Source organism: Euwallacea similis, chromosome 20, assembly GCF_039881205.1.
Source record: "Euwallacea similis isolate ESF13 chromosome 20, ESF131.1, whole genome shotgun sequence".
Classification (NCBI taxonomy): Eukaryota; Metazoa; Arthropoda; class Insecta; order Coleoptera; family Curculionidae; genus Euwallacea; species Euwallacea similis.
Window position 1 is genome coordinate 2,376,211 of NC_089628.1, and position 25,819 is coordinate 2,402,029.

Below are 25,819 nucleotides of genomic sequence, written 5' to 3' on the forward strand. Positions count from 1 at the left end.
ATGAAAACAATTTTTTTATTGATAATAATTACAAAAACATTTATTTACAAAAAAACCAAAAACATAAATTATCACATTGGTTCAACTTTGGTTGCTCAGCAACAATCACGTAACCTCAGAATTGTCTTCTAAATCTAACACTTTCCTCTTTTTAAATATCTTCTTCCCCCTCAGCTCCTCTACCTTCCGCTTCTTGGCCACCTTCTTCTTCTCGTGAATTTTAATTTTCTTCTTGGCGTAAACCTCCGGGTCGGTGACGGCCAATTGCGTTCGCTCTCTCTTCCGCTCCGCTCTCTTCACCGTCAAGTTCTGCTGCAGCCTCTGCAACGTTTTCGTGTATTCTTCCATGCCGATCCTCTTCTTCACATGATGAGAGACCTCTTTCGCAAGTTGCCGTAAAGGAGCATTCTTCTCCTCGGTAGTGATCATTTCTCGCACTAGAGGTGCTAATAAATGATGCAACATCGGTTTGTAAACTTCCAAATCTAAGGCCGTCACCACACCAGCAATCCATTTGAAGACTTCCGTGCGCAGTACTGTGCTAGAACTGTTCTCAATCACTTCTGAATTGACAACTTTGCGCATTCGCTTGCAGAGCCAAAGCAAATTGACTTTCTTGCTCTCGCAGTTGGGTACTTTACTTAAAACGCGTGCTATGAATACTAAATTTTTTATCACTTGCTCAGCTAAATCGCTTTTCACTCCCGGTTGTAGCTGATCGCACAAGTCTAGCGTGAGACTTTTGATGCAACTCTCAGGATCCAGTTTTAAGTAGCCCGGCTCTGACTGGTTCTCTGCGAGCAGCGTTGCCAGCTTGTCGACGTCCAAAAAAGAGAGTACGAAGCCTAAAAACTGGGCTGCAGAAAGCCGTACCCAGTCATGGGGATGTGCGAGCAAAGTCTGGCAATGATAAGCCAAGTTTTCGATTGCATCGTTCTTTTTCAGGAATCCCGGGCAGTTCGAGCAGATTTTCAGGATGAGCTGCAAAACCTGGAAATGATGGTGGTCTTTAAGACGTTGCAGCTCCTCAGTAGTATTCTCGTTTTTGTTGATTTTAACGAATTTGCCGGCGCTTTCACTCGTGAGGCCGAACTGTTTGAGTATTATAGGAACAATGGTGTTCAGGCGACTGTCAAATTCTTCCTTTTCTACGGTGACGAGAAGACCGCACAACTGGGCCCCCAGACGACGGTGACTTGTCTGAAATCGAAGTTCCTTTTAGTGGAAATTACTTCACTTTTATCGTTAATTACTTCTTTATCTTTAAGCCACAAAGTAATGATTTCAAACAGAGGGTCTCGGTCAGGTTTGGAAAGACGCTCAAGCATTGAAGAGATGCATTCGGCTATCATTTTTCTTAATTCGGGCACATCGTCGTTGACCAGTCGAGCTCCCAAGGTAACCAGCAAAGTGGGGCTATTTTTCTTCAAAACCGACTAAAACCAACGCAAGAAACTTTTTAATGTGATCCACTAATTTCACTTAATTAAAAGAGATTTCTATAAGGTTTGCAGTTATATGGCGCATCCATCATTTAATCAAGAAGTAGCAAAATTTATATAAAATATCTTACCAGTGGAAACGAATTAATCAACGAATGTAACGTTTCCACAGCCGATTCTCGCCCATACTGTATCTCATAGCTCATCTGAGAAATAAAGAAACTCAAATGTTTCTCCAGTGTGTTCCCCAGCGGATATTCCATCGCGAATTGATAGAAGACCGATCTAGCCTGAGCTCTAACGTGACTCAGCTCTGAAACGACGCTCAATTCCGCAACTTTGCTCATCACGTCATGAATCTCCGGGACGATCAGTTTGCGAGCGATAATCGCTTTCAGAAGGCTGAAAGCTGTTGCTTGTCGATCGTGATCGTGCATGTCTTGCTCCACATACAGCAACAGTACTTTTAGTTGATTTGTGTCTACTGTGTAGTATTGAACATCCCTTACTAAAACTGCCATGCTCTACAACAGACAAATATTGTATTTTTAAGAGATTGCAACGTTGAAAAGTTACCTTAAAAGCGGCAACAACCAAATCGAAATTGTCTCCTTTGCTTAATCCTGCAGCAGCGTATTTGTGCAGTATCGAAAACATGTCTTTAGTGATTCCTTTTATGTTTTGTTGCATCGCAGGAATATCGTATTTCATCACCCATTGAAGGCACTGCAAAGTCAGCGAGCATAACTGAAAATGACCACGTAGAATGAAAAGCTAAATTGCCAGTGTAACAAGGTCAAACCTTGACATGCTTTGACTTCAAACACTTTTTAAACACCATCACAAAGGGGTCTATAAACGGCCGGTACTCCTCATCTTTGATTTTTTCCCTTTTTAACATGAGGAAGCACAAGCGAAGTCCAAATTCTATAATAATGTGCGCGTTTGTGTTTGAAGAAGTCTTGACGTTCAATTCTCTATAAGCAGTTCTATTTCCAGGCACTTTAGGAATGATAAAGCAGTCTTCTTTAATCGGATTTTGTTGCTGCTGAGTCTTTTCCTCTTTCTTTTTTGCTGGCAAAAGCTCTGCGATTTTTTGGGCAGAAGTACCGTAGGCAAATTTGAGTAGAGATTGTGCGGAAATGAACGTGTTGTCCACGAGGCCTAGGGCGATGTGTTTCAAAGCGTCCTGAGCCTTCTGCACGGTCTTAAAAGAGTGACTGGCCTCTAGGAACTTTTTAATGGGTAGAATAATATCCATTAGACATTTTTCCGTTATATGCTGAGCCAGAATTTGGAGCGTACTGTAGCTCTTGGTGGACCTGGCTTCGGAGATTTTGACGGCGATTTTTACCACTTCTTTTTCCTCGGACAAGATGCCAAATAAATCGGCGGTACAGAGCTAAAAAAATGAATTTAATTATATTCTCCGATAAATAATACTGGTATCACTTAAATCAAGGCTGATAAAACTATAGGGAAACAAATCAAATTTACTTACATTAAGAACAGTCAGCAAAATACTGTCGACATCCTTAGGTTCATACGCCCCTTTCAGCGAGCAGAGCACTCCATGAATGGTGAATACGAGCACATGCACTTGGAAGCCTCGATTCATCAAAGGTGCAATTTCTCCTAATAACATTCCCAAGTACTTAGGACCTAAGGTTTGCATGATTTTCTGAAAAGTTTCCCGGGCCACTCTTCGCACGGATTCCAGGTGAGATTTCAGGAAAGTGCATAACTTCAAGAAAACCCTAGAAAAGGAGATATCTCGTTGGACAACAGAAATTTCCTCGCAATCGCTGCTTATCTTTCATTGAATTATAAAATAAATAAATAAATGCAACGTCATAATCTCTGTTAATAATATAAAGCGAAGCGTTGACCTACGATATTTGTATTGTGTAAGTAGTGGGCGACTAAGTTTGTTTAATTGTGTGTGTGGGTACATTGTCAACGATGAAGATCGTTTGAAAGGTGTGCGGGGGTATAGCTCAGTGGTAGAGCATTCGACTGCAGATCGAGAGGTCCCCGGTTCAAACCCGGGTGCCCCCTCATTATTTTTTTGCTGTCCTCGCTATAAATCCTCTTCCTTCTCCCTTGCCCTCTTTTCAAAGCTGATGTTAAGTGAACTTACCTAGGTAAATTGAAGTCCAATATGGCCTTAGGTAACCTCTGCAACAACTTGACTACGGCCAAAGAAATGGGCACTCGCATTAAATCGTCCTCTTCCCGCTCGATACCTGTCTTTTTTCTATTCAACTTGTGCGAGAAATCGTAGTTAGTAAACTCGGCTAAGGACCTGTGTAATTGCGGCAGCAAAACGCCCTAAATAACGGATAACATTGACTATTTTTAGGAGTGGATCAAGACGCAAAAACTCACTTGAATCGTCTTTATAACCCGGGTAGCAGTGGATTTGCATAGCACCGAAACTTTGTCTACTATCTTCACTGTCTCACATTCAGCACCATCTTCAGCTTCTTCATCTAACTCCTCACTGCATAAATCTTCGAGATCAGGCTCTTCTTCTAACTCCTCTGTGTTTTCTTTCACTGCATCTAGAACTCCTTCAACACTTCCTTTTCGTAAATCAAAATGAAATCCATCCAATACCACCACAACCAACCGAACCAGCTGCTTTTGAAACTCAGCCTTATAACGCAGCTTTGACAAAGTGTACTTCAACACCCCTTCGTACTGGTGCCACGGTACTATCCTGCAAATGACCCCCACCATATCGATAGCCCCGTCTACCACTGCGTTCTTGCCGCTGAACTTTTCTGTGCATAAATAGTAGGTGGCCAAAGGCAGCAGGAACTGTGTCACTGTTTTTGGATTCAGGCCTTGAGTCTCCTCATTCATGACTTGGCCAAATTTGTTCATTGCCCGGGCATGTCTATGCATCTGCAAATGGGTCAAATTCTCAAAGAAATCCACTTCTAAGTCGGCTTTGTTGGTCAGTTTATTGAGATCTCTGAGGGCGAAGTGCACTCCGGGACACTCCCTGGCCAAATGGCCCAGTAGGGAAATACATTCGTTGCGGAACTCCTGGTTGTTGTGCGTTTTAAGGCCGGTTTTGATCACAAAGAAAATGCAACTGTTCAGTAAATAATCCAAATCTTTTGAAGTTGTGGTCAATAATAGAGTGGTACATACTGTGCGTAATGCGTGAGAGGAGTTGTCTCTTAAAGCCAGATCTTTTTCGGTTTTCATTGTATAAAACAAGTTAAAAACGAGCAGAGCTCCGCAGGAGGTGTCCATCTGAGTTAAATCCTGGATGTTCTTGAAGGCCTGATGGCGCCTCTCGAAGTCAGGCTGGTCAAGCCACTTGGCGTCAAAAGCGTTCAATTCTCCAATTATTTCTGAAACGCGCAAAAGCTCCTTTGACTCGCTCTTTGCGGCGATGTGACTTAAAATGCTCAGCAGGATTTTTCTGCATGAGGCATGCGTTATATCTCCAAACAGAGGAGTCAAGCTTCTCAAGTGCGCAGAAGGGTTTTCGACGTTTTGCAGTAAATTATACACAGTGGTCAGTAATTCCTTCACCACCTCTTCATCTGCAGTACTTCGCTTCAACACCACGGGGACTAAGAGACCTAGAACGGAATCGCTAATTCGGGCCTCCCACACTAACTCGGATATCCGGCACAAAATAAACAGCTCCGCTTTATTCAAGCTTTTGCTTCTGCTCTCGAGCTTCTGTTTGATCTTCTCCAGAACTTTTGGAACGTGAGGCAGCAAAATGCAGCTTCCGTAATTTAACTTTTCGTTAACTTTGCACCTTGCCAGCAAATCCCCGCTTAATTCCATCACACCATTGACCTCAATTTCCAACTTCAACTCCTCCTCCGAGGCCTCATATTTCAGTAAACACTCGATCATCTCGTAAATTACATTCACGACTGAAATGTGGCTCTTGGGGTTTGCGAGTAATTCAAAAATTAGGGGTAATATATAATGCTCTTCATTATCTTTTTGATGCTTGACCAACAGTTTGAAGAAGCGGGGGTTTAAGCTCCACTGTCTAAACAGCCGCAAAAGAGCAGTTGGACTGTGAATTCCTTCTATGGTAAGTTTGCTCAAATAGGGCCAGATGAAAGTGTCGAAAATTGCGTCAATTTGAGTGCTATTCCAGGGATACTGGTGAAACTGCTCAAAGAACCTTTCAAGGGTTTTTATAGAGGTAGTTCGAATAGTGCGGAGAATGGATAAATAGCCTGAGTGGACTTTGGCCAGTTGATTCATAATACCGCTCACTAGAGCCCCCACTATCAAGAGGATTTTCAGCAAGTAAGTCAGTAGTTGATCTCCCATGAGGCCCCCAAATTGATCTAAGATAACGTTGAGCAAGTTTACAGTGCTGAGTAGCTTTTTTGGAGCTAAACACCTCTCCAAATCAACCCTCCCGGCCACGTCTGTGACTAAATCACACTCATTATCTTGCAGATATCTAGAGTAAATCGAGAAACTTTTCTGCACGAACGTCAGCATTTCCAGTTCTTCGCACCCGGCCAAAAACCGCAAAATCAAATTGCGTCTGTTTTGCCCCGAGGCCTTGCCCCCGGTCCTCAAACCCGTTTTACTACTCATCTTGCTGAACACTATTTGTAAAATAACGGGTATTAAACCCTCCCTGTGGCCAACCTGGACTTGTGTAGTCTCCTTATCTATGCGGAAGTCGCTGATGACGTGCTTAAAGTTCTTGTCGTTTATCAAGTCGTACAATTGGTCTTTGTAGGGTAGAAGGTGTGTGAATTTGTAGGTCATCAAACAGTCCAAGGCCAATTTTTGTATCTCGGCGTTTTTGTGTTTTAATAGATCGAAATAGAGACGGTAAAGTTCCGGTTCGCGATACATGGATTTTGGGCTTTTGAATTGGGAGAAAACCGCCAATTTGTTAAGAAAAGTACTGGAAATTATACAAAAGAATGAGATTATCACTGAAAAATCAGCTAAAAAACTTACTTAATCATCGCCTTTCTACCAGTCTTCCCCACTTTAACATCCTCAATTACAGCCTCATCTTCCTGCTCCTCAATATTTTTCTCTGGGCTTTCAGGAATTTTCTGGGCCGTTGTCTCCCCATCCTCAGCAAACACTTTAATATTACATATTGTAGCCATCTCAGTGTTCGCATTGGTATATTCCTCCCTAAAAAAATCGTATATAATCGTATCTGTATATAATATTAGATCTGAAAAACCCACTTACTCAACAAAGCTTAAAAACAGCTGAGAGACATCCCTAGTCTTAGCCTCTGCCACATCAGCAAACATCCCCAAAGCCCTCCATAGCAGCTGCCTATAGTTGATAAAATCTGGTTTGTCTTCCATCTTCTGGGATTGCTTAAAAGCCTCATTTAGAGCTTCAAAGCCACTCTCAATTGAATCCACCATAACGTCAGGAGTACCTTTAACTCTAAGCGCCACATACTTTAGTTCTTCTCCAAAAATACCCCAGAACACATTGGCCTCCATCCCATGAGCGTGAGTTTCAATCATTTTACACACGGGTTCCCATAGCAGCTTGAAATTCATATAGAGAACTCCGCATAAATAGCGCAAAGGAATTAGCTTAAAGACTGTCTGGGAAGACATAATCATTTGGGGCTTGTCAAAACTAAGCTTTTCCAAGCGTTGAAGTTGGTCTCTATAGGTGTGCACTAATGGTTCGATGGTTTCAACTTGGTGGATGAGGGAGAAGACTTTGAAGGGTTGAATAGGTACTTCAGGGTTGTTAGAGTGTTTCAATTCAAATTCAGGTAAGTGTTCAAACTGCGAGTATATGTAGGAAGTCTCGAGACGCATCTGGTATGAAAGAATAAGAACAATTACTGATGAAATGAGACGTGAATAAAACTTACCTGATGGCATGGACTGCTGAAATTGCTCTCACACGCACTATTAAAGTTCTTCAATATGTTTATCTTTGTTACAGTTTCGCTCAAGAATCCAAACATAAAACTCAGAGATTTAAGTGCACACAAATGCTTAACACTTGAAGCATATTTGAGAAGTGTGTCAAAGACTTTGGGAAACAGCTCCTCTAAAGCAGTTCTTCCCTCCAGGTGAATTAAACTTTCAAGTACATTATTGATCCAAAACAGTCGCTTTTTAGTTAGGAAATCATCCTCTGAGCTCCGCAAAGCTTCCAACAGCGAAATTAGGACCTTGTGCTGCTTTTGCACAAATGAGTCTTTTTGAATCGTTGTCAATTCCATATGAGGAGAAATAATCAATGCGCAGAAATATAAATCACTGTTGGAATCTTCTAAATCTTCAAGGATCTCAGATAATTTTTCAAATATCTCTTGGCGGTAATCTTTGAAGTCAATTGAGTATTTATTCCATTGAGGTAAATTGATCCCAGAGGTACACAAAGGCCTTTTTGCAAGAAGTAATTTTGTAAGGGAGTAAATGCAGTCTTTATCCAAGCCATAAATGACACATTTTCTGAGAAAGGAGGGCAAAATTAAAGTCTCAAACAAGGAGCATTGGCTAATATGGTCAACAAAGTATAAAATATGTTTCTTGTCATTCAAAAACAGAATTTTACGTATTAACTGTGAGGCCTGTTCTTGAGGCAACCTGATTGCTTTTGACAGCAATACTGAAACTCCAATTTGAATCAAAATTATCAACACACTCTCAGGTATTTCCTCAACTGAGAGCAACTTCACAACTTGTTGAATTAAAGGTCCAGAGTCCTGCACCAGTTTCCCATGTTTATATTCCACCATCTGACCCATTAGCTTCAAAGTGAGCTCTAAATTTGCGACGTCATTAGTAGATAGGTTGCTTAAATTGTTTATTAAAGCATCCCAAAAGGGCTGAGTCTTTTTCGGATGGATGTGAGCGACAATATTGGCAATAATGTGCTCAAAAATTTCAAAAAATGTGCATTGAAAGTGTGAGTCTTTATAGAGAAATTCAAAGTAGAATGGTAGAAATTGTTCTGAGCAGTTGTGGAACTGGCCATCAATCCCATTTATTACTTGAAATAGTAATGTTCCACAGCCAGATTTTCCCTAAAATATATAAATAAATTTTAAAAGACCAGTGAAAGGAATTTTTCTTGATTTTGAGGACTGAAATACTTCAAAATTAGAAGTAACAATTTGATATTTTTTTCCAATTTTGACTCACTCAGTCTACAAACTCACACCTCACTCTACTCACATCTTCATTTTTATGCACAGCTTTAAGTAGAAGACTCAAAAAAGCGTCTTTATCTTTAACTTTCCTGGCGACGAATGCGAAACTTTCTGCAGCAAAAGCTCTTATATACTCGGGTCTGGAGTCTGATAACAATGGCAATAAGGATATGAACACCTCATTTATGTTTTTGATCATAGGCCTCCAGAGGATTTTAAATAAATGTGCCAAACTGGCAAAAGCCCATTCAAGCTGATCGGTATCTTTTGTGTTTAAAAGGTCTATAATAACTTTGAGGAATTGCTGGTAATGGGGGTAAAATTGCTTTTGCAAATCTTGAGCTACAGCTATGACAATGTCTAGTATTGGCTGCAAATACAAGGGATCCTTCTCTTTCAAGTAATTTAGCAGTACTTTAACAATTTGGTCCTTCTCCAATAAAACTTGAGGTAAAGTAATGAGGCTCTGAGCCTTAATGTCTCGTTTAAAACGGCTATAACCCTCTGTCAAATTGAGGACGTTCCATTTTTGAATAGACTGATAAAAGTAGCTTTCACCTTCCTCGGCCTGATCTTCGTATTCATGATTAACTTTGTGGAAAATGTCTATGTCAATGTTGGATATTCTCTCAGCAAATGGGATGAACTAAAAAATTACATTCAGTATTAGATTTATACATAGACATGGAGAGTTTGTATTGTATTTGCAGTGAAAATGAAATATAGATCCCAGAATCGCAGATATGTGTGATGTCTGATGCGTTGAGTGGTATTTACATGACTTAAATGTGAGCTTACCTTGAATGTATTGGCATCTTTATGCTTTGAAGATTTATTCTTCATGATGGCAATTATAATGCAGCTCTATTTTATTAATGTCAGGTTTAATTTAAAGTTTAAATCAACAATTTTCACATTCTTTTTTGCGGAAAAACACAAACGTTTTCGATCATTACCTCAATCGCTCAGCACGTGCTATTGACATTCGTGACATACCTGTTACCGTCACTGTCAGTACCCAAATTAATAAAGTTCCAGTATATCTCTATCTAGGCTATTGAGCCAGAAAAAAGTAGATAGCCAGTTATGCCTCCTCCATTACAAAAACTTATTTTCTGACGTCATAAAATGCCTTCTTCAAATTTGTATTTAGTCAATAAAACTCAAAACAAAAATTTCTTGTAATTGTTTTTTTAATATAAATAAATAAATAAAATAATTATAATTACATTAACGAATCACAACAATATCTAACTTCATATAGCGACCTACGATTCCTTCCTGTTGCTACTATTGAACAACCTCAAAATGCTATACAGGGTACAATTATACACAGTAATGCTCCCCAAAATTGGTTCTATTTGCGTAAGACGCTGGGAAGTGGCACCCACTCTTTGATTTCCACGGGGGTCCATACCTTTTTCCACACAGGTATGAAGACCTGCATTTGGCGAATGAATTAATTTCACTATAACTGATATATTTAATACCTTTTTTTCGTGCCATTCTTTCAACCACTGGAATTTCCATTGAGTCTTGGTTTTCCACACCCCTTCAGGATTGTGCAAAGCAACCGAACGTGCCACCACTGGATGATTCTTAACTGAAAAGTATCCACTAATTTCTGCAAATAACGCCAAGAATATGAGTACCTGAAACACACTTTTCAAAATTTTATTATATCTTTAGAACCACTGGAAACCATACATAAATTTTCATTATCTAATGTAACTAATACCAGCGATTCTGAAGCCTCATTGGAGGTTCATACATACGAAACCGCGAATTTATACTTTGTAGAAACGTGGGTAATTTGCATCCAAGACACTAACACTGAAAGTGTTCCAATTTTGTGCGGTTTAGCAGACCAAAATCTCATCGAAATTCAAAGCCACGAGACTTCAAATTTTAGCTTTTATTTGCTGACTTATATGGAATTTTAAATAGCTACAAGTTAAACGATGCTTTCGTTTTTAATCCAATTTCTGAAGAAATAGAGAACTCCATGACGCCGCTCACTGTGCACCTTATTACTGAGGGATGCTTAAATGATCATCTTTGTATAACCAGTTGCAGATTCTATTGAGAACATCACTAATATTACAAGACTTGTCTGAAAAATGTCGGTCAAAAAATCAGTGGCGTACATGACAATTTTGCACTAAAAAAATTAAGTGAAAATTGAGTGCTCCGATTTCAGTGAGATTGAGTTCCGCAGTAGGTATACGATACAGCTTTAATATGCTGCAGTCAAAAGTCGAATCGGACAACTTCGATTTTTGAGCCCAAAATTTTTCATGATGTATAGTCCATGATATTTTTTGGGCTCAAAAATCGAAGTTGTCCGATTCGAGTTTTGACCGCAGCATATTAAAGCTGTATCGTATACCTACTGCGGAACTCAATCTCACTGAAATCGGAGCACTCAATTTTCACTTAATTGTTTTAGTGCAAAATTGTCATGTACGCCACTGATTTTTTGACCGACATTTTTCAGACAAGTCTTGTAATATTAGTGATGTTCTCAATAGAATCTGCAACTTTTCTTCGAAAGCCGTTTCAAGAATGAACTACCATAGGAGAAAATTAAATGAAACACTGGATTGGAAACGTTTATAACGATTATCGAATTTATTCCAACTCACTTGGCTTGACAATACAGAATTTAACGATATAGACAAATAACTTAAAAAATTATTTATAATCTAATAATAAATAAGCAAATTCTTTCATATGGCATAAAGCCAGTACAGAGTTCGTTTACAGCCGCAGAAAATTGCATATCTTGGCTCAAATGGATCCTTATCTGTAACGACTCCCTCCTCTGTTATAATTGGACCTTCCTCTGTGATAAAACCCGCGTCCTCCTCTTTGATATTGCTGGTTGTGCTGACTCTCCTGCACGTACTGATCGGCGTATGTACTTTTACTGGCCTGAATACATGGAAAAACATAATTCCTGATGGTTTAAAAAGGTGTGAAAATTACCTGAAAGTTGTCGTAAGTTTTGGGACGTTTGTTTTGCTGGTAGTGAGAGGGACCGCTGTAACCACCACTGTCGCGTCGGTTGTAGCTGTAGCCCCGATTCTCATAAGAACTGTTACCGCCGTCGTAAGAACTGGTGCCGACGTCGTAAGAACTGGTACCGCCGCGGTTGTCGTAGTAATTGTTGCTGTAACGGTTGTCGTATGAGCCGCGACTATCATACTGACTACCTCCGGAGTAACGCTTCTGGCCGTAGTCTTCTCTGCCTTGGCCTGAGTAACCGCGAGTACTTTCGGAATCCTGATAATTGCCCGAATTTCTCCCTTGGTAACCGCCACCTAAACCATCTGAGCTGAAACTCTGAAGAGCAAAATTTTTAAAAAAATCATACTCTCATTGCGATTGCGATCGTTGCCTCGCCCTCCCCGTCCTCCAAAACCACCACGATTACTAAAATCTCCACGACCCCTCTGAGCACCAGTAGTAGGTCCTCCAGCCCGATTCTGCTGCCAAGAAGGCATTTCCGGTGGTGGAGGTGCCTGTTCCCAACTGCGACCTCCTCGATCTGGAACCTAACAAGAAAACGTATTTTCTATCTCACTTGACAACCCAGTAAACAAACATGAATTTCGCACTTGAAAAAGGTAGTTACCTACCTGTCCAATAATGACTTTATTGATGGGTGTCTGGGTATTTTTCCTCACTGAGGCATTGCTAGTTTTCTCAATAATTGCCAACTCAGTGCGGGCAGCAATTAAGTCAGACATGTCCACATCTGGATCTGCATGCAACAGTTTCCTCTTATCACAATAAATCTTCTCAAATAGATGCTCTTTGCCTTTGGTTTTATCTGACCACTGAAGCCCTACATTACTACACAAAAAATACATATGAACAAGTTAAACATACCTGAAAAGACTGAATAGTGACATCAAGTCTAGTGAGTATCATCTCCCTCCTAATCTTATATTCATTATTTAAGTCATTATGCACCCCCTTCAGTGCTTCACATTGCTTATCTGACAAAACCCCATTAAAAATCCCTTCTCCCACTAAATCAGTCCCAGTTTTCTTTAAAACTAGAGACAATGTGGTATCTATTTTGTCAAAAAGTTGCTTTATGGTAATATTGGCTGGAGGTTTGGGGAAACGTAATGTTTGAAGGATTTGTCTCATATCAGCCCCCTCAGGAGTCTCTCGCTGTGGAATTGACAAGAGAGGAAAATATTCTGTTATTCTTCAAGAGCTACTCTAAACACTCACCAGCTTAAGTTCAATTTTCTTTTCTGGTTTTTTATCATGCAAAATCCGAGCAACCATTAACTCAGTAATTAAATAATCTAACAATAAAAGACGCTCACAGTACTTCTGAAGTCTTTCTGATACTAATCCTTGAGTTAAAGCTTTATATGGACAACCTATAAAAGGATTTTAGGATTCAAACAAAGATACACTACTAGCATTCTTGATGACCATACTTAATTCCTTTAAAAATGAGGTAATCTCCATAACAAATGCCACTGCATCCCCAGGGGATGTCACTGCATTCACTTGCTCATCTAGGCTAAGTAAAGTCCTAAGTTCTTTGGTTAAAAATTGAACTAGTTCTGTGAAATCTTTGCCCTTTTGTCCAATTTCCGTGGCAGCTTGCAGCTCAGACAATTTAAGCAAATGCCCATTGTATCTGTAATTTGAGGAAGTTATACAGGTAGACCATAAATGAAGTTGTACTAGGGCAAAACTGTTTAGATTTCAATGGAAATTGCATGGAAAGGCCTAAAAAACTGTTTACCCAATGTCCTTTAACCCTCTCAAAATTTTATCTTCCAGAGAGGCCATTTTTACTGGCGAAGATGTAGTAGAAGGGGAAACGGTCGAAGCTCCTAAAAATGGATCCAAATGGGGTAACTTTTTATTATTTGAGAACCTATTAACAAATTAAATTGACAAATATAAATATGGAAAGCTTCAATTAACCTTCATCATTTCTTTTTGACATTGGTAGTTGTTTGACACAAGAGGAACGGGATCAGTACAGTGTTGAACGGATTTTAAAGAATTCGTTCCTGTTGTGACGTCATAAAGAGCCAGAGCCTCAAATGTAACAGCTTTGGCAAAGTAATTTTAAATGTTTGTAAATCACTTATAAGTTTTAACTGGAAGTTTAACAGCAACTCCTGACCTTTGGGACCACTTTTCTCATCAAAATTCTATAATATTCGCCATCTTAAACCACAGATCATCAAGGAAAGTGTAACAGAAAACTCAAACCTCGGTAAACTATTTAAATTTGATAATTAATGCAAACTAATAGGAAAACAATAACATGCAAAAAATTAGTAGAAACACAGCTTTCGTTTATCCTGAAGGAGTTTTAAGTGCCTCTGGTGGCGCTAGCTATGCATCACATAAAGTCTTAAGATTATAGATTTCTGCATATAGGAAAGGAGTTATTTAACCAAGTGATGTGTAGATGGCGTTACGTCAAGTCATTCTTGCTAAATTGGCGAATGAAGTCTAACCCACACAACAATAGTTCACTATGAATGTGACCTTAGTGGCCTACGTTTTCTATTCAATAATACACAATAATCTAGTGAAGATTAATAAATTCATTCGTGTTTATCTTCACAATTTACATTCTATAATTAGATCCCGAGGTCACAAATGTGACACGAAGCTTATTATGTGTAAATACACTGACCCCAAACAAACTTAAAGTTATGTGTTGCCACTGAAAAATTATAGTCCGAACACAGCCTTAAGTAATATGGCTACAAGAAAGTTGGCCACCATCCGAAACAACTTGATCAAACCACCAAAATGCGATTTTGTCCCCAAAAAATACCAAGTAAGTACATTCAAATCTATTAAACAACGCTCCAAGGGAAGATACGATAGGGCCCGTCTTTACCGGTACTGGACCAAATGAGGAAATCCTACTTAAGCCCTGCTTTAACCACCTACTACAACAAACCTCTAGCTATTCACCAAGGTTTTAAGCAGTGGCTTTTTGATCTCCAGGGCAACCGCTATTTGGATATGTTTGGGGGGATTTGCACAGTTTCTGTAGGGCATTGCCACCCGTAAGTTATTTGAAAAAAATGATCAATTTCCCGAGAAATCAATTCATAGGAGGATTACTGAAGCGGTAAAGGAACAAATGGGAACTTTAGGGCATTGTTCTAATGTATATATCCATGCGAAAATTCATGAATATGCTGAAAAACTGGCCGGGACATTGCCAGACGGACTGAAAGTGAGGGAAACTTACGGTACACCTGTAAAAACCTAACGTAGTATTCCAGGTAATATACCTGGTAAATAGCGGCTCTGAAGCGAACGACTTGGCAATACTAATGGCTCGGTGTTACACGCGAAACCACGAAATTATATCTCTAAAAAATTGTTACCATGGAATGACCTATCAGACGATGGGTTTAACGTGTAATAGCAACTACAAATATCCAGTATTGCCAAATCCTGGATTCTCCAAAGTATACAAAATTTCCTTTGAAACATTTTATTACTTCAAAGTCACATTATTTATTAGACAACGAACCCGGACGTGTACCGGGGAATTTGGGGCGGAAATAAATGCAGAGATAGCCCAGTTCAAACTGAGCGAAGCTGTAGCTGCAGTTGTGGAGACTGCCAAGCCGGAAATCAGTACATTAACCAATTCAACGAGGACTTAAAATTCGAATTTTCTAAGAGCGGCATAGCGGCATTTTTCGCTGAAAGCATCCAAGGAGTCGGGGGGGCAGTGCAATTCCCCAGAAATTACATCAAAGGCGTTTACAACTTGGTAAAATCCGCTGGCGGAGTGTTCATTTCTGATGAAGTGCAGACTGGTTTTGGAAGGACCGGCGAGAATTTCTGGGGTTTTGAATCTCATAATATAAAGCCGGATATTGTCACGATGGCCAAAGGCATTGGCAATGGTTTCCCCCTGGCTGCAGTAGCAACTACCAAGGAAATCGCCGAAAGTTTAACGCAGGCTGGGCATTTCAACACTTTCGGGGGTAACCCTGTGTCCTCCACAGTAGGGATAACTGTCCTTGAGGTAATGTGGCTTCATGTTTCAAAGCACTTAATTTTTCTATGTGACGCAGATAATTGAGGAAGAAAAGTTGCAAGAAAACGCCAAAGAAGTAGGAACGCGCTTGTTGCTGGGACTGGAAAAACTGAGGAATGAAAGCGCCTTCGTTGGGGATGTTCGCGGAAAAGGACTGATGATTGGAGTTGAATTGGTACAGGACAAACTTTCGAAACAACCTTTGGAAGCTGACAAGTTTATCCAAGTTTGGGAGAGTTGTTTGAGGCTGGGTTTGATCTTGGGAAAAGGCGGGCTATACGGAAATGTGCGGATTCGGGTAGATTTTTTACACATTAACTAAAATTTCGATATTTTAGGTTCTGCGAATCAAGCCCCCGATGTGCATCACCAAAGAAGATGCCGATTTTACTGTGGATGTTTTAAGTGAAGCTTTGAAAAGCATTTTATAAATGCTAATTATATATTTAACATTTATTAAATAAAAGAATTTCCCAAAAACAATACCACTGAAGTACCGTATTTATTTTATCGTGGATACTAATCTCTGAATATAAACAACATCAGTTAAAACTCACATAAACAAGCGCGCTTAAAACCAAACATCATCGTCGTCTTCGGGAATTCCTTCTGGTTCCGGCTGAACTTGAGGCCGATGGCCATCCTCTTCCTCGCTTTCGCTCACCGCCAAATCATCGTGAATTTTAATGTCTTGGCCTTGAATAGGGTCTTCTACTTTGCGCACAGAAGCTAAGCCCGACATTAGGAAGTCGGAGGGATCGTAGTTAGGGTCGACATCCATACTGTCCTCTACGGAAACCACGAAATATATAGTTATAAAACCTATATGGAAACGAATTTAACTATTACGGTAACAATGTAATAAACAATGTGTTCTGAAACAAGAAACAGTCTGAATGTATTCACCTTCTTATCAAGAATAAGAAAAGTGTCTACCAGTAAACATCACCCCCTTTTTTACATTTTCCATACTTGTTCCCCTTGAAAATAATGAGTCATTGGCGCACTCTACTACCTTTGAACATAAGGGGTTCGGCCTCAGCCATCTCCCCCTGCTGATAGAAGCCCATGGATCCCAGCTGTACCATCGCTTCTGCGGCCTGTTGACTGTCATCATCTGCCGGCAACTCCGCAGAGATCAAGATCCCTTTCTGGTCGTTTTGGTCAGCCTCGAATTCTGTTAACGGCACCTCGTCTAGTTCGTCTTCGCTCGAAAACTGCAAGTCTTGTTCCAGCGTCGCTTGCTCGGTTTTGACGCGCTTTTTCGATTGTTTCGGGATGAGTAGTGTTTCGTCTAATTGAACGTCGCCCTCAACATCCACGAAATCATAGTCCTCTTCGTGGGTTTTCGAGGGAGACATGCCGTGATCCGGGGAGCTTAGTTGACTCTGTTTTTTTGTTAGTTTACTTATTGGGTTGTCTGATTTCCGACCTCACTTACAGCTCTGTCGTGCTCGCTGACTGAATAGCCCTCTTCCTCTGCCACCATCCAAGATTCGTCATCTTGAGCCGCCTTTTCCTGCTCCAACGCCAGCTTATTCTCCATGGCACTCAAATGCTCATCAAACTACACCATTTTAAACTACATTTCTTCGTCAACAAGTGTGTGTTCACTTACCTCATCTAAAGCAGCCTTACACGTCTGCACTAGTAGCTCTGCCTTTTCGGTAAAGGGTGAATCTTTTCCATTATACAAAATGCAATTCTGCAAAATTTGCTCCACGTCCACCAGAAAATCGTGTCTATTATGGTATCGATGCGATAGTATTCTCTTGGAAATCGTCTCTAAATCCATAGGTCTTTTGACGATCATGTAATAATCCTTGACGTTCTTTTTGTTCACAGGTTTATGGAAAGGCCAAGATTCAGACATGGATTTCAGCTTTGTATTCATGATGTTCTCGAGCAAATACGTGAAAGCCACTTGATCGTTGTCCAGCAGAGGATTTATTGCTTTTTCCAGGCGCATCAGTCTATCCTCCTTCTCTCTTAATCGTTCCACGCACTTGTTTAACATACGAGTAGCCGCAATGGTCAAGCTGCTCTTTGGACCATTGTAGAGAGTAGAATTCTCCACGATCTGGTTCACATCGGCTAGGAATTCTTCTCTGCTTTGATACTTCTTTTGCCTGGAAACTACTTAAAAAAAAATTGCTAAATTCTAACTTATTAGCACCTTAAATTCTCTCGAATCGTCTGTAAGTCCATGGGTCTCTGGACGATTTTGTAGTAGTCGCTGACTAATTTCTGGTTAACAGGGAAAATGAACGGTTGCACATCTGGCATATCACGCATTTCGTTTAAAATCGCCTCAAGGATGCTGGATAAAACCACTACGGGGTCAGTTCTGCGTCTGTTCGCAGATTTGTTGGGTCTCTTAAGGTAATCGCAATGAAGATCCGCTAGCGCGGCTACAAAAATACTAGTTTAATATGCTAGAATAACGCAATTATTAAGAGTTTCAACCTCGACGTCGCTTCTTCCCTAAGGCATCTTTGGGCACTTTTAACAACAGGCTTCTTCGCTTCATTTCCTCTGCGTGTTTAATAAGCCTCGAGGAGAGTTTGACTTTGGTTCCGTCGACGTTGACTAAATCTTCGTCGTCTGTGTTTAGTTGCTTTTCAATTTCCTCCTCTTGCTCCTCACTCAGAGCCACAGCCATGGGGGTTCCAGTTCCACCTTTAAAATAAGGTGATTTTTGATTCTACCTTGTATTTTCATCATTTGATTTACTCATTAGTTAAACTTTCAAAATATGAAAAACGTAAAAGAAAATGATGTCCAGTTTAAGAGACTTAAACGTTGCAATATTCCAAGTTTCTCGATAAGACAAATGTACACAGTCATTTTAAGTGATAAAGCTGAAACTGCAAACGCAATAACACTGTGACTATCACAAAAGGGGCAATATTTTATCGTATATTTTCCTCAATCGTGTCAGGAAGGACAGAGTATTAGCAAATCAAAGGAGTCATAGTTGAGATAATTTTAAACTTACCAGAACCTTGGTAAAGCGGACATGCTTTATTGGTCCTCATATGCCCCACCTGCCCGCAAGCTCCGCATTTCAACTTTAAATCAGGTTTGAGCTTTGTTTTCCTGCGCGATTTCGACGGGCTTTGAGCGGTACTTTTGGTCGGCGTCGACGGGGAAATGGTAGTTGGCGAATCATTTGGATTGGGCAATTTTTCAGTCGACACATTCGGAGTCATAATCGAGCTTGGGTTGTGATGCGCCAAGCTCATGCTGAAAAAAAAAAGAAAAAAAATGTTGAAACTTGAACTATTACTGAATTTCTTGCTCTACAATTCGATAATGGTATTGAAATTTAACTGGCTGCAACTATACAACTATATAATATTTCATAAATTAGATACATAATTCAATGCAATCGGATGCCATTTTCTCATATGTTTTTGAGGAACTATCTATAACCATTTAATAAAATGATAAACAGAATATCTTACACTTACCGCTCTTTCTCTTGATTCCTCTTGATCCGACGTAACTGTTCCTGAATTCGTCGTTTTTCGCGCTTCATTTCTTCTTTCTGCGCCTCGTCTAATGTGGCAAATTGCCGTATAAAACTCTCGTCCTTGGTTGTCCTGATTTTAACGTACGCATCTATAACTGCGGGCTTACGCACGTACTCGACACGCGTGAATTCCTTCCCTTCCGGATTCTTAAACGTCCTGATGATTTTCAACACACGTCCCTGCGGATATCCCCCCTGGTCTTGACTCTCATCTTCCTCCTTTTTCTTCTCCTTGTTGCGCTCCCGGTCACCTTCCATAATCATCTTGCGCAGTTCCTGTCTCTCCTGCTCTTCCCTCTCCAAGGACAGTTGCGTGCTAGTTTTCTTGTTCGAGAGCATGTTTTCAATGTTCTTGCCCATCTCTTCGATGTCCTCGTCGCTTTCGTCCTCGGAGCTCTCACCCTCATCGGTACTTAGCACTTCAGAGCTTGCCAGAACTCTGTTTTGTAAATCGAAGATCCTTTGGCATTCCTCCTTGTAGCGCTCCTGGTGCTCGGCAATAGAAAATCTGTTTCCACGGGAGAATTTGTCCATGCCCTCTTCTCCAGCTTTAGCTTTTTCTGTAGAGAGGGTGCGCACCACATCAATGACTTCCCAGCGAGATAGCTTTTTAATTTCCTCTTCGGGGACTCCGAATTTGCGCAATAGCGCTTTAGCGTTGTTCAGAGAGAGACGTCTTAAGTCGGCGTCCGTGCCTAGAGAGAAAAACAATTTAATGCTTCAACACAATATTAGTTAACTCACCAGTAACAGTTCTCTTCGGCTGCGACTCCTGTTCCTCCTTGCTCTGCGTGGGCTTGTTTGGTACCCGCACGTAGCTGAACCCCTCCCCACACCCAGTCGGATCTGCAGGTCCAGTCAATTGAAGCAGACACTTGCCTTTCATGGCCTGAATGTAAGCCCTAGTCGTGTTCCAAGGAGCCACCTTAACTTCGTCGTCCATCTTTAATTGCATCTCTTCATCGTCGTCTTCGGCCGGAGTCAAAATAAATTTCTCGCCATAACCCGCATCTTTTAATCGCTGCTCGGCCGCCACCATACTGAAATAGGCGCAGCACTGTTCCGGCGAAACCATAGCCCGTATTTCCTCTTCTGTAGGCAGGCGAAATTCTGGTTTTATCACCCACCAATTGGAGTCCATGCCTGTTCTTTTAAAGTCGGCGCACAGCTTCAGTCTCTTCCTAATGCTGCTCTCGGAGTGTGATGGAAAAGCCCGCTTAATATCATCCATTTTGATGCGACGTGGATTGTCACGGCTCTTCCAGAACAGCCGGTAAATGAAGACTTGCAGAAAGTCTCGGACAAAGTTGTTAGCTCTCTTGGAGTTCGGACCCGGTACCTCATATAGGGGGCACTCCTGCCCCGCTACAAATAGGGCGTCTATTTCGCGGATGTAATACTGCTGCCGCGTACGAATTATCAAGAAGTCTAGAAAGTTATTGGAGGTACAAATTGAAATTAGGAGGAAGAGGGAGAATTACCAGTTATGGGAATTTGATGATTATAAATCGGAGCTCTATACATGTTGTTTTCTACTGCTTGAATGGACTGACCAGGGTGGAGGATACCTAAAAAGGGGGAAGTGTGCGCGTAGGCGGTCTCCCCGTATCGGTAGCTGGGCGGGCCGTTATCTTTGGCTGCCTTTCTTTTATAGTAGTTCTTGATCTTAGAACACATGCCCACCTAAATATGCCCACTAATCTTTCGCGAGTCTACCAAATTATTCGTCCTTGCCTGGTTCATTAATGGTGGGTGTTCCTCGCAAAACTCCACAAATACGAGATCGCCATCACGGCCGGTTAAATCGTCGGGGGTGCGCATGAAGAACACGTCTCCTCCTCCTGAGGCCATTCGCTCCTGTTCGCGCAGTTTTGCCTTCTTCTTTATGTGTTTTACCTGTAATAAATTATAAAATTGAAGAAAAAAATGGGGAAGATCGAAAAAATACGTTCAGGTCAAGTGATGGTGTGGAAACAGTAAAAATGAAAGCCAATTACAACAATTTTAATTTGACAAACAGTGAAATTGAAAATTTGGCAACATTAACTAGCAAAAAAGTTATAAGGTGTATCATCCACTTTCTGTGGTCGTCCGGTAAACTTATTGCCATTTTAGAGGAGAGGAAGGAAATGTATGTATTAGTCGAACTCTAAGCAAATCACAGGCGTAGTATAGTTACCACAAATGTATTACATTCAATTGAATTTAACCTATTAAGGAAACATTTCTTCAATCTTGAAAATATCACCCTTTATCATAAATACAATTTCACTCACACAATTTATACCCCAATACATCTTAATGTCTTTACTTAATAGTACCTGTTAAAGCGGTTGGAGTTCTGATAGCATCTTTCGACACTCATAACAACACACCCGATGTTTCTCAGTCATGGCTAGATCCTTAACTTTAACCAATTCCACTTTAGTGTTGGGCATTTGCCTCTGTAAAACTTCAGTCAATTTGTCAAGCTTAATGTTTATCACCTCAGCCCAATAAGACGCCCTTGAAGGAACCTCCCGCTCAACGCAGTAAGACATCAGGGCAATAACGTCTTTTAAACGAAAATAGTTCTCTGATTTCATGATCTCATTTTCGTCAATTTGCCAGCAGAAATATTTAAGTTTGTTCTTCAAGGTGATTATGCAGTCGAACACCTCAGAGTTTTCCAAAGCAATGTCACGGATCGAGCTGAAATTTTGTGTTCTGCTAGTATTTCTATTGAAAGAAATTGTGAGATGACTAAGATTGAAGTCGGCGAGTTGCTTCATCAAATTGTGCGTGCCTGCGTTTGGTGATAACGATATCTGTAGTAGAATCAATTCTTTTAAGTTTGGCAAATATTTCAGATTCCTTAAAATGCCGAAGTCACTTTTGGTATTGTTGATCTGCAATTTCCTTAGAGCTTTCAAATATCTCACAGAACTCTCCTCAAATGAGGTACAAATTAATGAACTGAACAATGAATCTAGTTCTCTGTTAAGACACAAAGATTCCAAAGATCCCATGTGCATGAGTTCATCTTTCATGTTCCTTCTTGAAAATCTAAAAAACTTAAGGTGTCTAAGCTTTTCTAACTTTAGCAAGTGATGCAGACTTCCCACTATTTCATGCGAAATTGTTACATTTAAATAGGTGAGTTTCTGAAATACACTGAAAAACTTCAGATCTGTTTGGTCACAGCAGATTTCTACAGATATTTCTTCCAACTTTTCTGAAGCCGTTTCAGCCAAGATTCTCAAGTGATCTACATGGCATTTATGCAAGCGGATACTATTTATCACAGGAAGGTTTATGCAAAGTTTTGAGAAATTGTCAAAAGATATGTGGATGGGATCCCCTATTTCTAAATGCTTCAAATTTGACCCGCAAAAATTCACTAGGGTATATACATGTTCCGCACAGCTGAACACTGAGATATTCCTCCAAAGGGGAAGCGTCTTAACAACCCACCGCCACGTTTTGCATACTTGCGCGCAGTTTAGCAAGTCCTTAAAGTTGAGATACTTGAAAACGTTGATCAGGGTGTTAAAAGCGAAGGATTCGTCAGTGGTCAATAAGTGGCCCAAGGTGTTCTCCATATTAGGGATTCAGGTTGGTTAATTTCGCGTGATATCAAAATGTACACTGAGCGCACTAAAAGCGTCTATTTAGTTAAATTTAACGCATATTTTGGTTTTTTCAACGACCACATTAAAGATACTTTTTTTCTGCATACGTATCGCAAAATGCCTGAATTTTGTTTATTTACAAAAAATAGCATTGTGTGTTTGTTCGATTTTACTGCTTGCCTGGGACTAGATTTTCTCTTCTAGGGAGAAGAACGTTTCGCGGGAAATAATGCCAAAATGACGTGAATTTGTTTTTCTCTTACGTAATTAAAATTGCAAGAGATGTTCAAGATAGTACTAAAACATACCAAAGGTAGGGCAGAATGGGGTCCCGGTTGAGACAAAGGCCCGTGCGAAAACCGTTTCATTGGCGGTCTGTGGAAGTTCCTCAGTCTCATGGGGCCCATATGAGTCTGAATGAAGGGCACGCGCAATTCCACCACTGGGGTTGAATGCTGAATTAAGTTTGCGCCGCCTACCTTCAGACGCATCGTCGATTCGGTCGTTCGTGGTTGATAAAAGCTGAAAAGGCGGATTTAAAACTATCTTGAAATTGATGCAAAACTTACATGTCATTAGATATATTAAATGGATCCCGGTCGGGGGATTTCGGAGGCGGTGGTGGAGTGTCTTCTTGCAAAACGTTAATTACGCCAGCTTTTCCCAGCAAAATTTTCGATTTTTTCACGTGGGGGTGCGGAATTTTCACCTTCACTGGGGTAGGTTGCCCAGCAACTTGTTTCGACGGGTCTATATCATCAGGAATACCTGCACGGAGAAAAAATATCAAGTTTGCTCAACGAAATTGAATTTTACTTTCCTAAGATGATGTTTTCGTCATTGGGATCTAAAGTGAGAATCGAAGGCTTTGGTATATAATTCATATTGTCGCTGTCCCAAATCACATCGTCTTCCCATCGGCCATAAACCAAATCTTCATTTTCCACAGGAAATATTGAGTACCAAGTATCATCCTGTTCCTGATCAACTCTCTGTTTCGTCGGTATTCTAAATGACAATTCCGCCTTTAAATCGCATAATTAGAGTTGCCTAAAAACCTCACATTGCACTTTTCTGCTTAAAGCTGCTTAAAACGGGGCTCGCGGCAGGTGGAATACGAATATTAGTCCCCATTTTACCAGGTTGACTGAATGCCTGCGCCGTCCTGTTTCCGCTGCTCGGAACCCAGCCGGCGGCATTGGTTTTGCTGTTCAATTTTTGCAATACCTAATTTATTGAATTTGGTAAATTTAAGTTTATTGGGCAGTTGAAAATCCTTCTACCTTATGTTTAATATCGTTGCCGTCCCACACTACATCGTCTTCCCAATGTAGTTGAGTAACCATGAGGAAAGCATCGTCTGGGTATGCGTCGCAATCAGAAGGTTCTTCGAGTTTTGAAGACACCTTAAGAAGACATATTTTGTTAGACATAGATAAATTAATAAAACAAAACAGTAGGACCTGGCAGCTGTTCTAATGTGGCAACATTGTGGCTAGGGCAATATTTTAAGAGTCTTTACTTACCTCTTTCTCATCTTTTAATTTAAACCCATAATTAAATCCATCTCCACCTTCTGGTACTTCCAGCATGTCATACCAAATTTGAGCTGGCCCAAACCTCCAGTCAGCTGCTTTAGGTCCAGTCTCATCTCTCTTCTCCATATCTTCCTTATTGGCCTCATTATGTTGTTCTGCTGGTTTTAGAAATTTTTCCTGCAAAAACAAAGTTTTCAAAACCTTTTGAGGAGTTTTTTCTGATTATTGTACCTCATCATCACTCATCACAGATTCTGGAGCAACATTAATTGCATAATCAAAAAACCACCCTCTATTCTTGGGCTTTTCCTCATCAGAAGAATCAGAGTCATGTTGATTATCCTTCTGTTTCCTTTTCCTACGCTTTTTCCTTACACTTTTCCAAATATTGGGCAAACTGCTGGGCTTTCCAGGCCCAAACAGCCTTGAAAACCTCAAAACCTTTAAGTGAAAAAATATTGTTTTTTTGTTGTCCCATTAGTGAAACTTCAAACTCACCTTTCCATGTCTGAAATCAGGAAACAACTCAGTAACATCCACATCAGCATACTTTGAAGGCAACATAGCAGCCAATGGAGTGTCCAGTTTCTTCTTTTCTACCCCTTCATGACCAGTCTCTAATACTTGACTACTTGAAGAACTGCTAGGCACTGGTGGAGGGGGCATAAGGGCTTTATCTTTTGGAATGGTATCATCTGCATTATAATTTAGTTCCTAGACATGAAACTAATAGTTAAAAATTCCTGTCAAAGACTCATAACTAAACTAGAAAAGCCACAATACTATAATATTTCTATCTATATTCCTTCAAACATGCTTACCTCGTCTTCAGCAACTTCATTTATATCAAAAAAATCCTCAGCAGTAGGAGATTTCTGGTCATCCATATAGAATCCCTCTGCATCTGATTCATTCTTAATACCCTGCAGAAACTGTTCCTGAGAATGGTTGTCTGATGTTTCATAATCACTTCCAGAATCATCTATAATTATTCTTTCTTCTCCTATTACATCTTTCAGTATAGAGCCAAATGCAAGTCTACAAAATCATGTCAATTTCTGGTTAATTACAGTTTTCAGTGTTTACCTGCCCACAGAGGATAATTGCTTCTGGGTCTCAGAATCAAATACATCACTTTCTAAATTACCTGACTCATCAATATTACCAAAAAGAAAGCCAGTGAGATTAAGACTATTGGATTCACTGAATCCTTCTTCATCACTATCAGCCATAACTAAAAGACATAACCATTAGTAGCTGCAATTCGATATTTTAGTTTCAGGGATACTTGTCAAATGGCTTAAAAAAATTGGACTAAAGAAGGTTGGAACGTGGTACCTGGCGAAAAGAGTTCTATTTGGTAAAATACTCTACTTACTTGTGTTACTAATTAGCTTAGATTCACCATAAGAATTAACATTTGAACTGTTAAACCCTTTAGACTGTTAAAGCCCTTAAAGCTTCTTTATAA

General features: G+C 40.3%; 4 protein-coding genes and 1 non-coding gene across 5 annotated transcripts; 2 read left to right on the forward strand and 3 right to left on the reverse strand.

The window, feature by feature from the left end:
* Nucleotides 1-18: 18 nt before the first annotated feature.
* Nucleotides 19-9,546, reverse strand: LOC136415709 (small subunit processome component 20 homolog). Its single transcript, XM_066400444.1, has 13 exons — nucleotides 9,400-9,546; nucleotides 8,627-9,247; nucleotides 7,312-8,475; nucleotides 6,660-7,255; nucleotides 6,414-6,599; nucleotides 3,831-6,357; nucleotides 3,583-3,773; nucleotides 2,944-3,199; nucleotides 2,245-2,844; nucleotides 2,019-2,189; nucleotides 1,574-1,966; nucleotides 1,254-1,436; nucleotides 19-1,200 (listed from the first exon to the last, which is right to left on the reverse strand). The coding sequence occupies exons 1-13, from the start codon at nucleotides 9,442-9,444 to the stop codon at nucleotides 106-108; spliced, it is 8,028 nt and encodes a 2,675-aa protein (XP_066256541.1). The 5' UTR covers nucleotides 9,445-9,546; the 3' UTR covers nucleotides 19-105.
* TRNAC-GCA (transfer RNA cysteine (anticodon GCA)) lies at nucleotides 3,429-3,500 on the forward strand. The gene has a single exon. It is a non-coding gene; the product is annotated as a tRNA-Cys (tRNA).
* Nucleotides 9,547-11,204: 1,658 nt separating the features above from the next.
* Nucleotides 11,205-13,581, reverse strand: LOC136415541 (protein FAM98B-like). The gene is made up of 8 exons (XM_066400160.1): nucleotides 13,379-13,581; nucleotides 13,065-13,270; nucleotides 12,850-13,004; nucleotides 12,496-12,786; nucleotides 12,243-12,443; nucleotides 11,978-12,158; nucleotides 11,590-11,924; nucleotides 11,205-11,535 (listed from the first exon to the last, which is right to left on the reverse strand). The coding sequence occupies exons 1-8, from the start codon at nucleotides 13,423-13,425 to the stop codon at nucleotides 11,404-11,406; spliced, it is 1,548 nt and encodes a 515-aa protein (XP_066256257.1). The 5' UTR covers nucleotides 13,426-13,581; the 3' UTR covers nucleotides 11,205-11,403.
* A 656-nt stretch (nucleotides 13,582-14,237) lies between these two features.
* Nucleotides 14,238-16,147, forward strand: LOC136415712 (alanine--glyoxylate aminotransferase 2, mitochondrial). The gene is made up of 7 exons (XM_066400446.1): nucleotides 14,238-14,437; nucleotides 14,488-14,672; nucleotides 14,722-14,845; nucleotides 14,895-15,083; nucleotides 15,140-15,652; nucleotides 15,702-15,950; nucleotides 16,003-16,147. Exons 1-7 carry the CDS (start codon nucleotides 14,357-14,359, stop codon nucleotides 16,093-16,095), a joined length of 1,434 nt encoding a protein of 477 aa, XP_066256543.1. The 5' UTR covers nucleotides 14,238-14,356; the 3' UTR covers nucleotides 16,096-16,147.
* On the reverse strand, nucleotides 16,134-25,743 carry Taf1 (TATA-box binding protein associated factor 1). The gene is made up of 22 exons (XM_066400447.1): nucleotides 25,727-25,743; nucleotides 25,435-25,582; nucleotides 25,170-25,386; nucleotides 24,847-25,062; nucleotides 24,580-24,789; nucleotides 24,337-24,525; nucleotides 24,094-24,216; nucleotides 23,874-24,037; nucleotides 23,633-23,818; nucleotides 23,380-23,580; nucleotides 23,119-23,332; nucleotides 20,934-21,095; nucleotides 20,681-20,882; nucleotides 19,944-20,627; nucleotides 19,138-19,894; nucleotides 18,663-18,910; nucleotides 18,131-18,343; nucleotides 17,841-18,075; nucleotides 17,283-17,793; nucleotides 17,106-17,231; nucleotides 16,680-17,052; nucleotides 16,134-16,453 (listed from the first exon to the last, which is right to left on the reverse strand). The coding sequence occupies exons 2-22, from the start codon at nucleotides 25,578-25,580 to the stop codon at nucleotides 16,236-16,238; spliced, it is 5,595 nt and encodes a 1,864-aa protein (XP_066256544.1). The 5' UTR covers nucleotides 25,581-25,582; nucleotides 25,727-25,743; the 3' UTR covers nucleotides 16,134-16,235.
* Nucleotides 25,744-25,819: the final 76 nt, after the last annotated feature.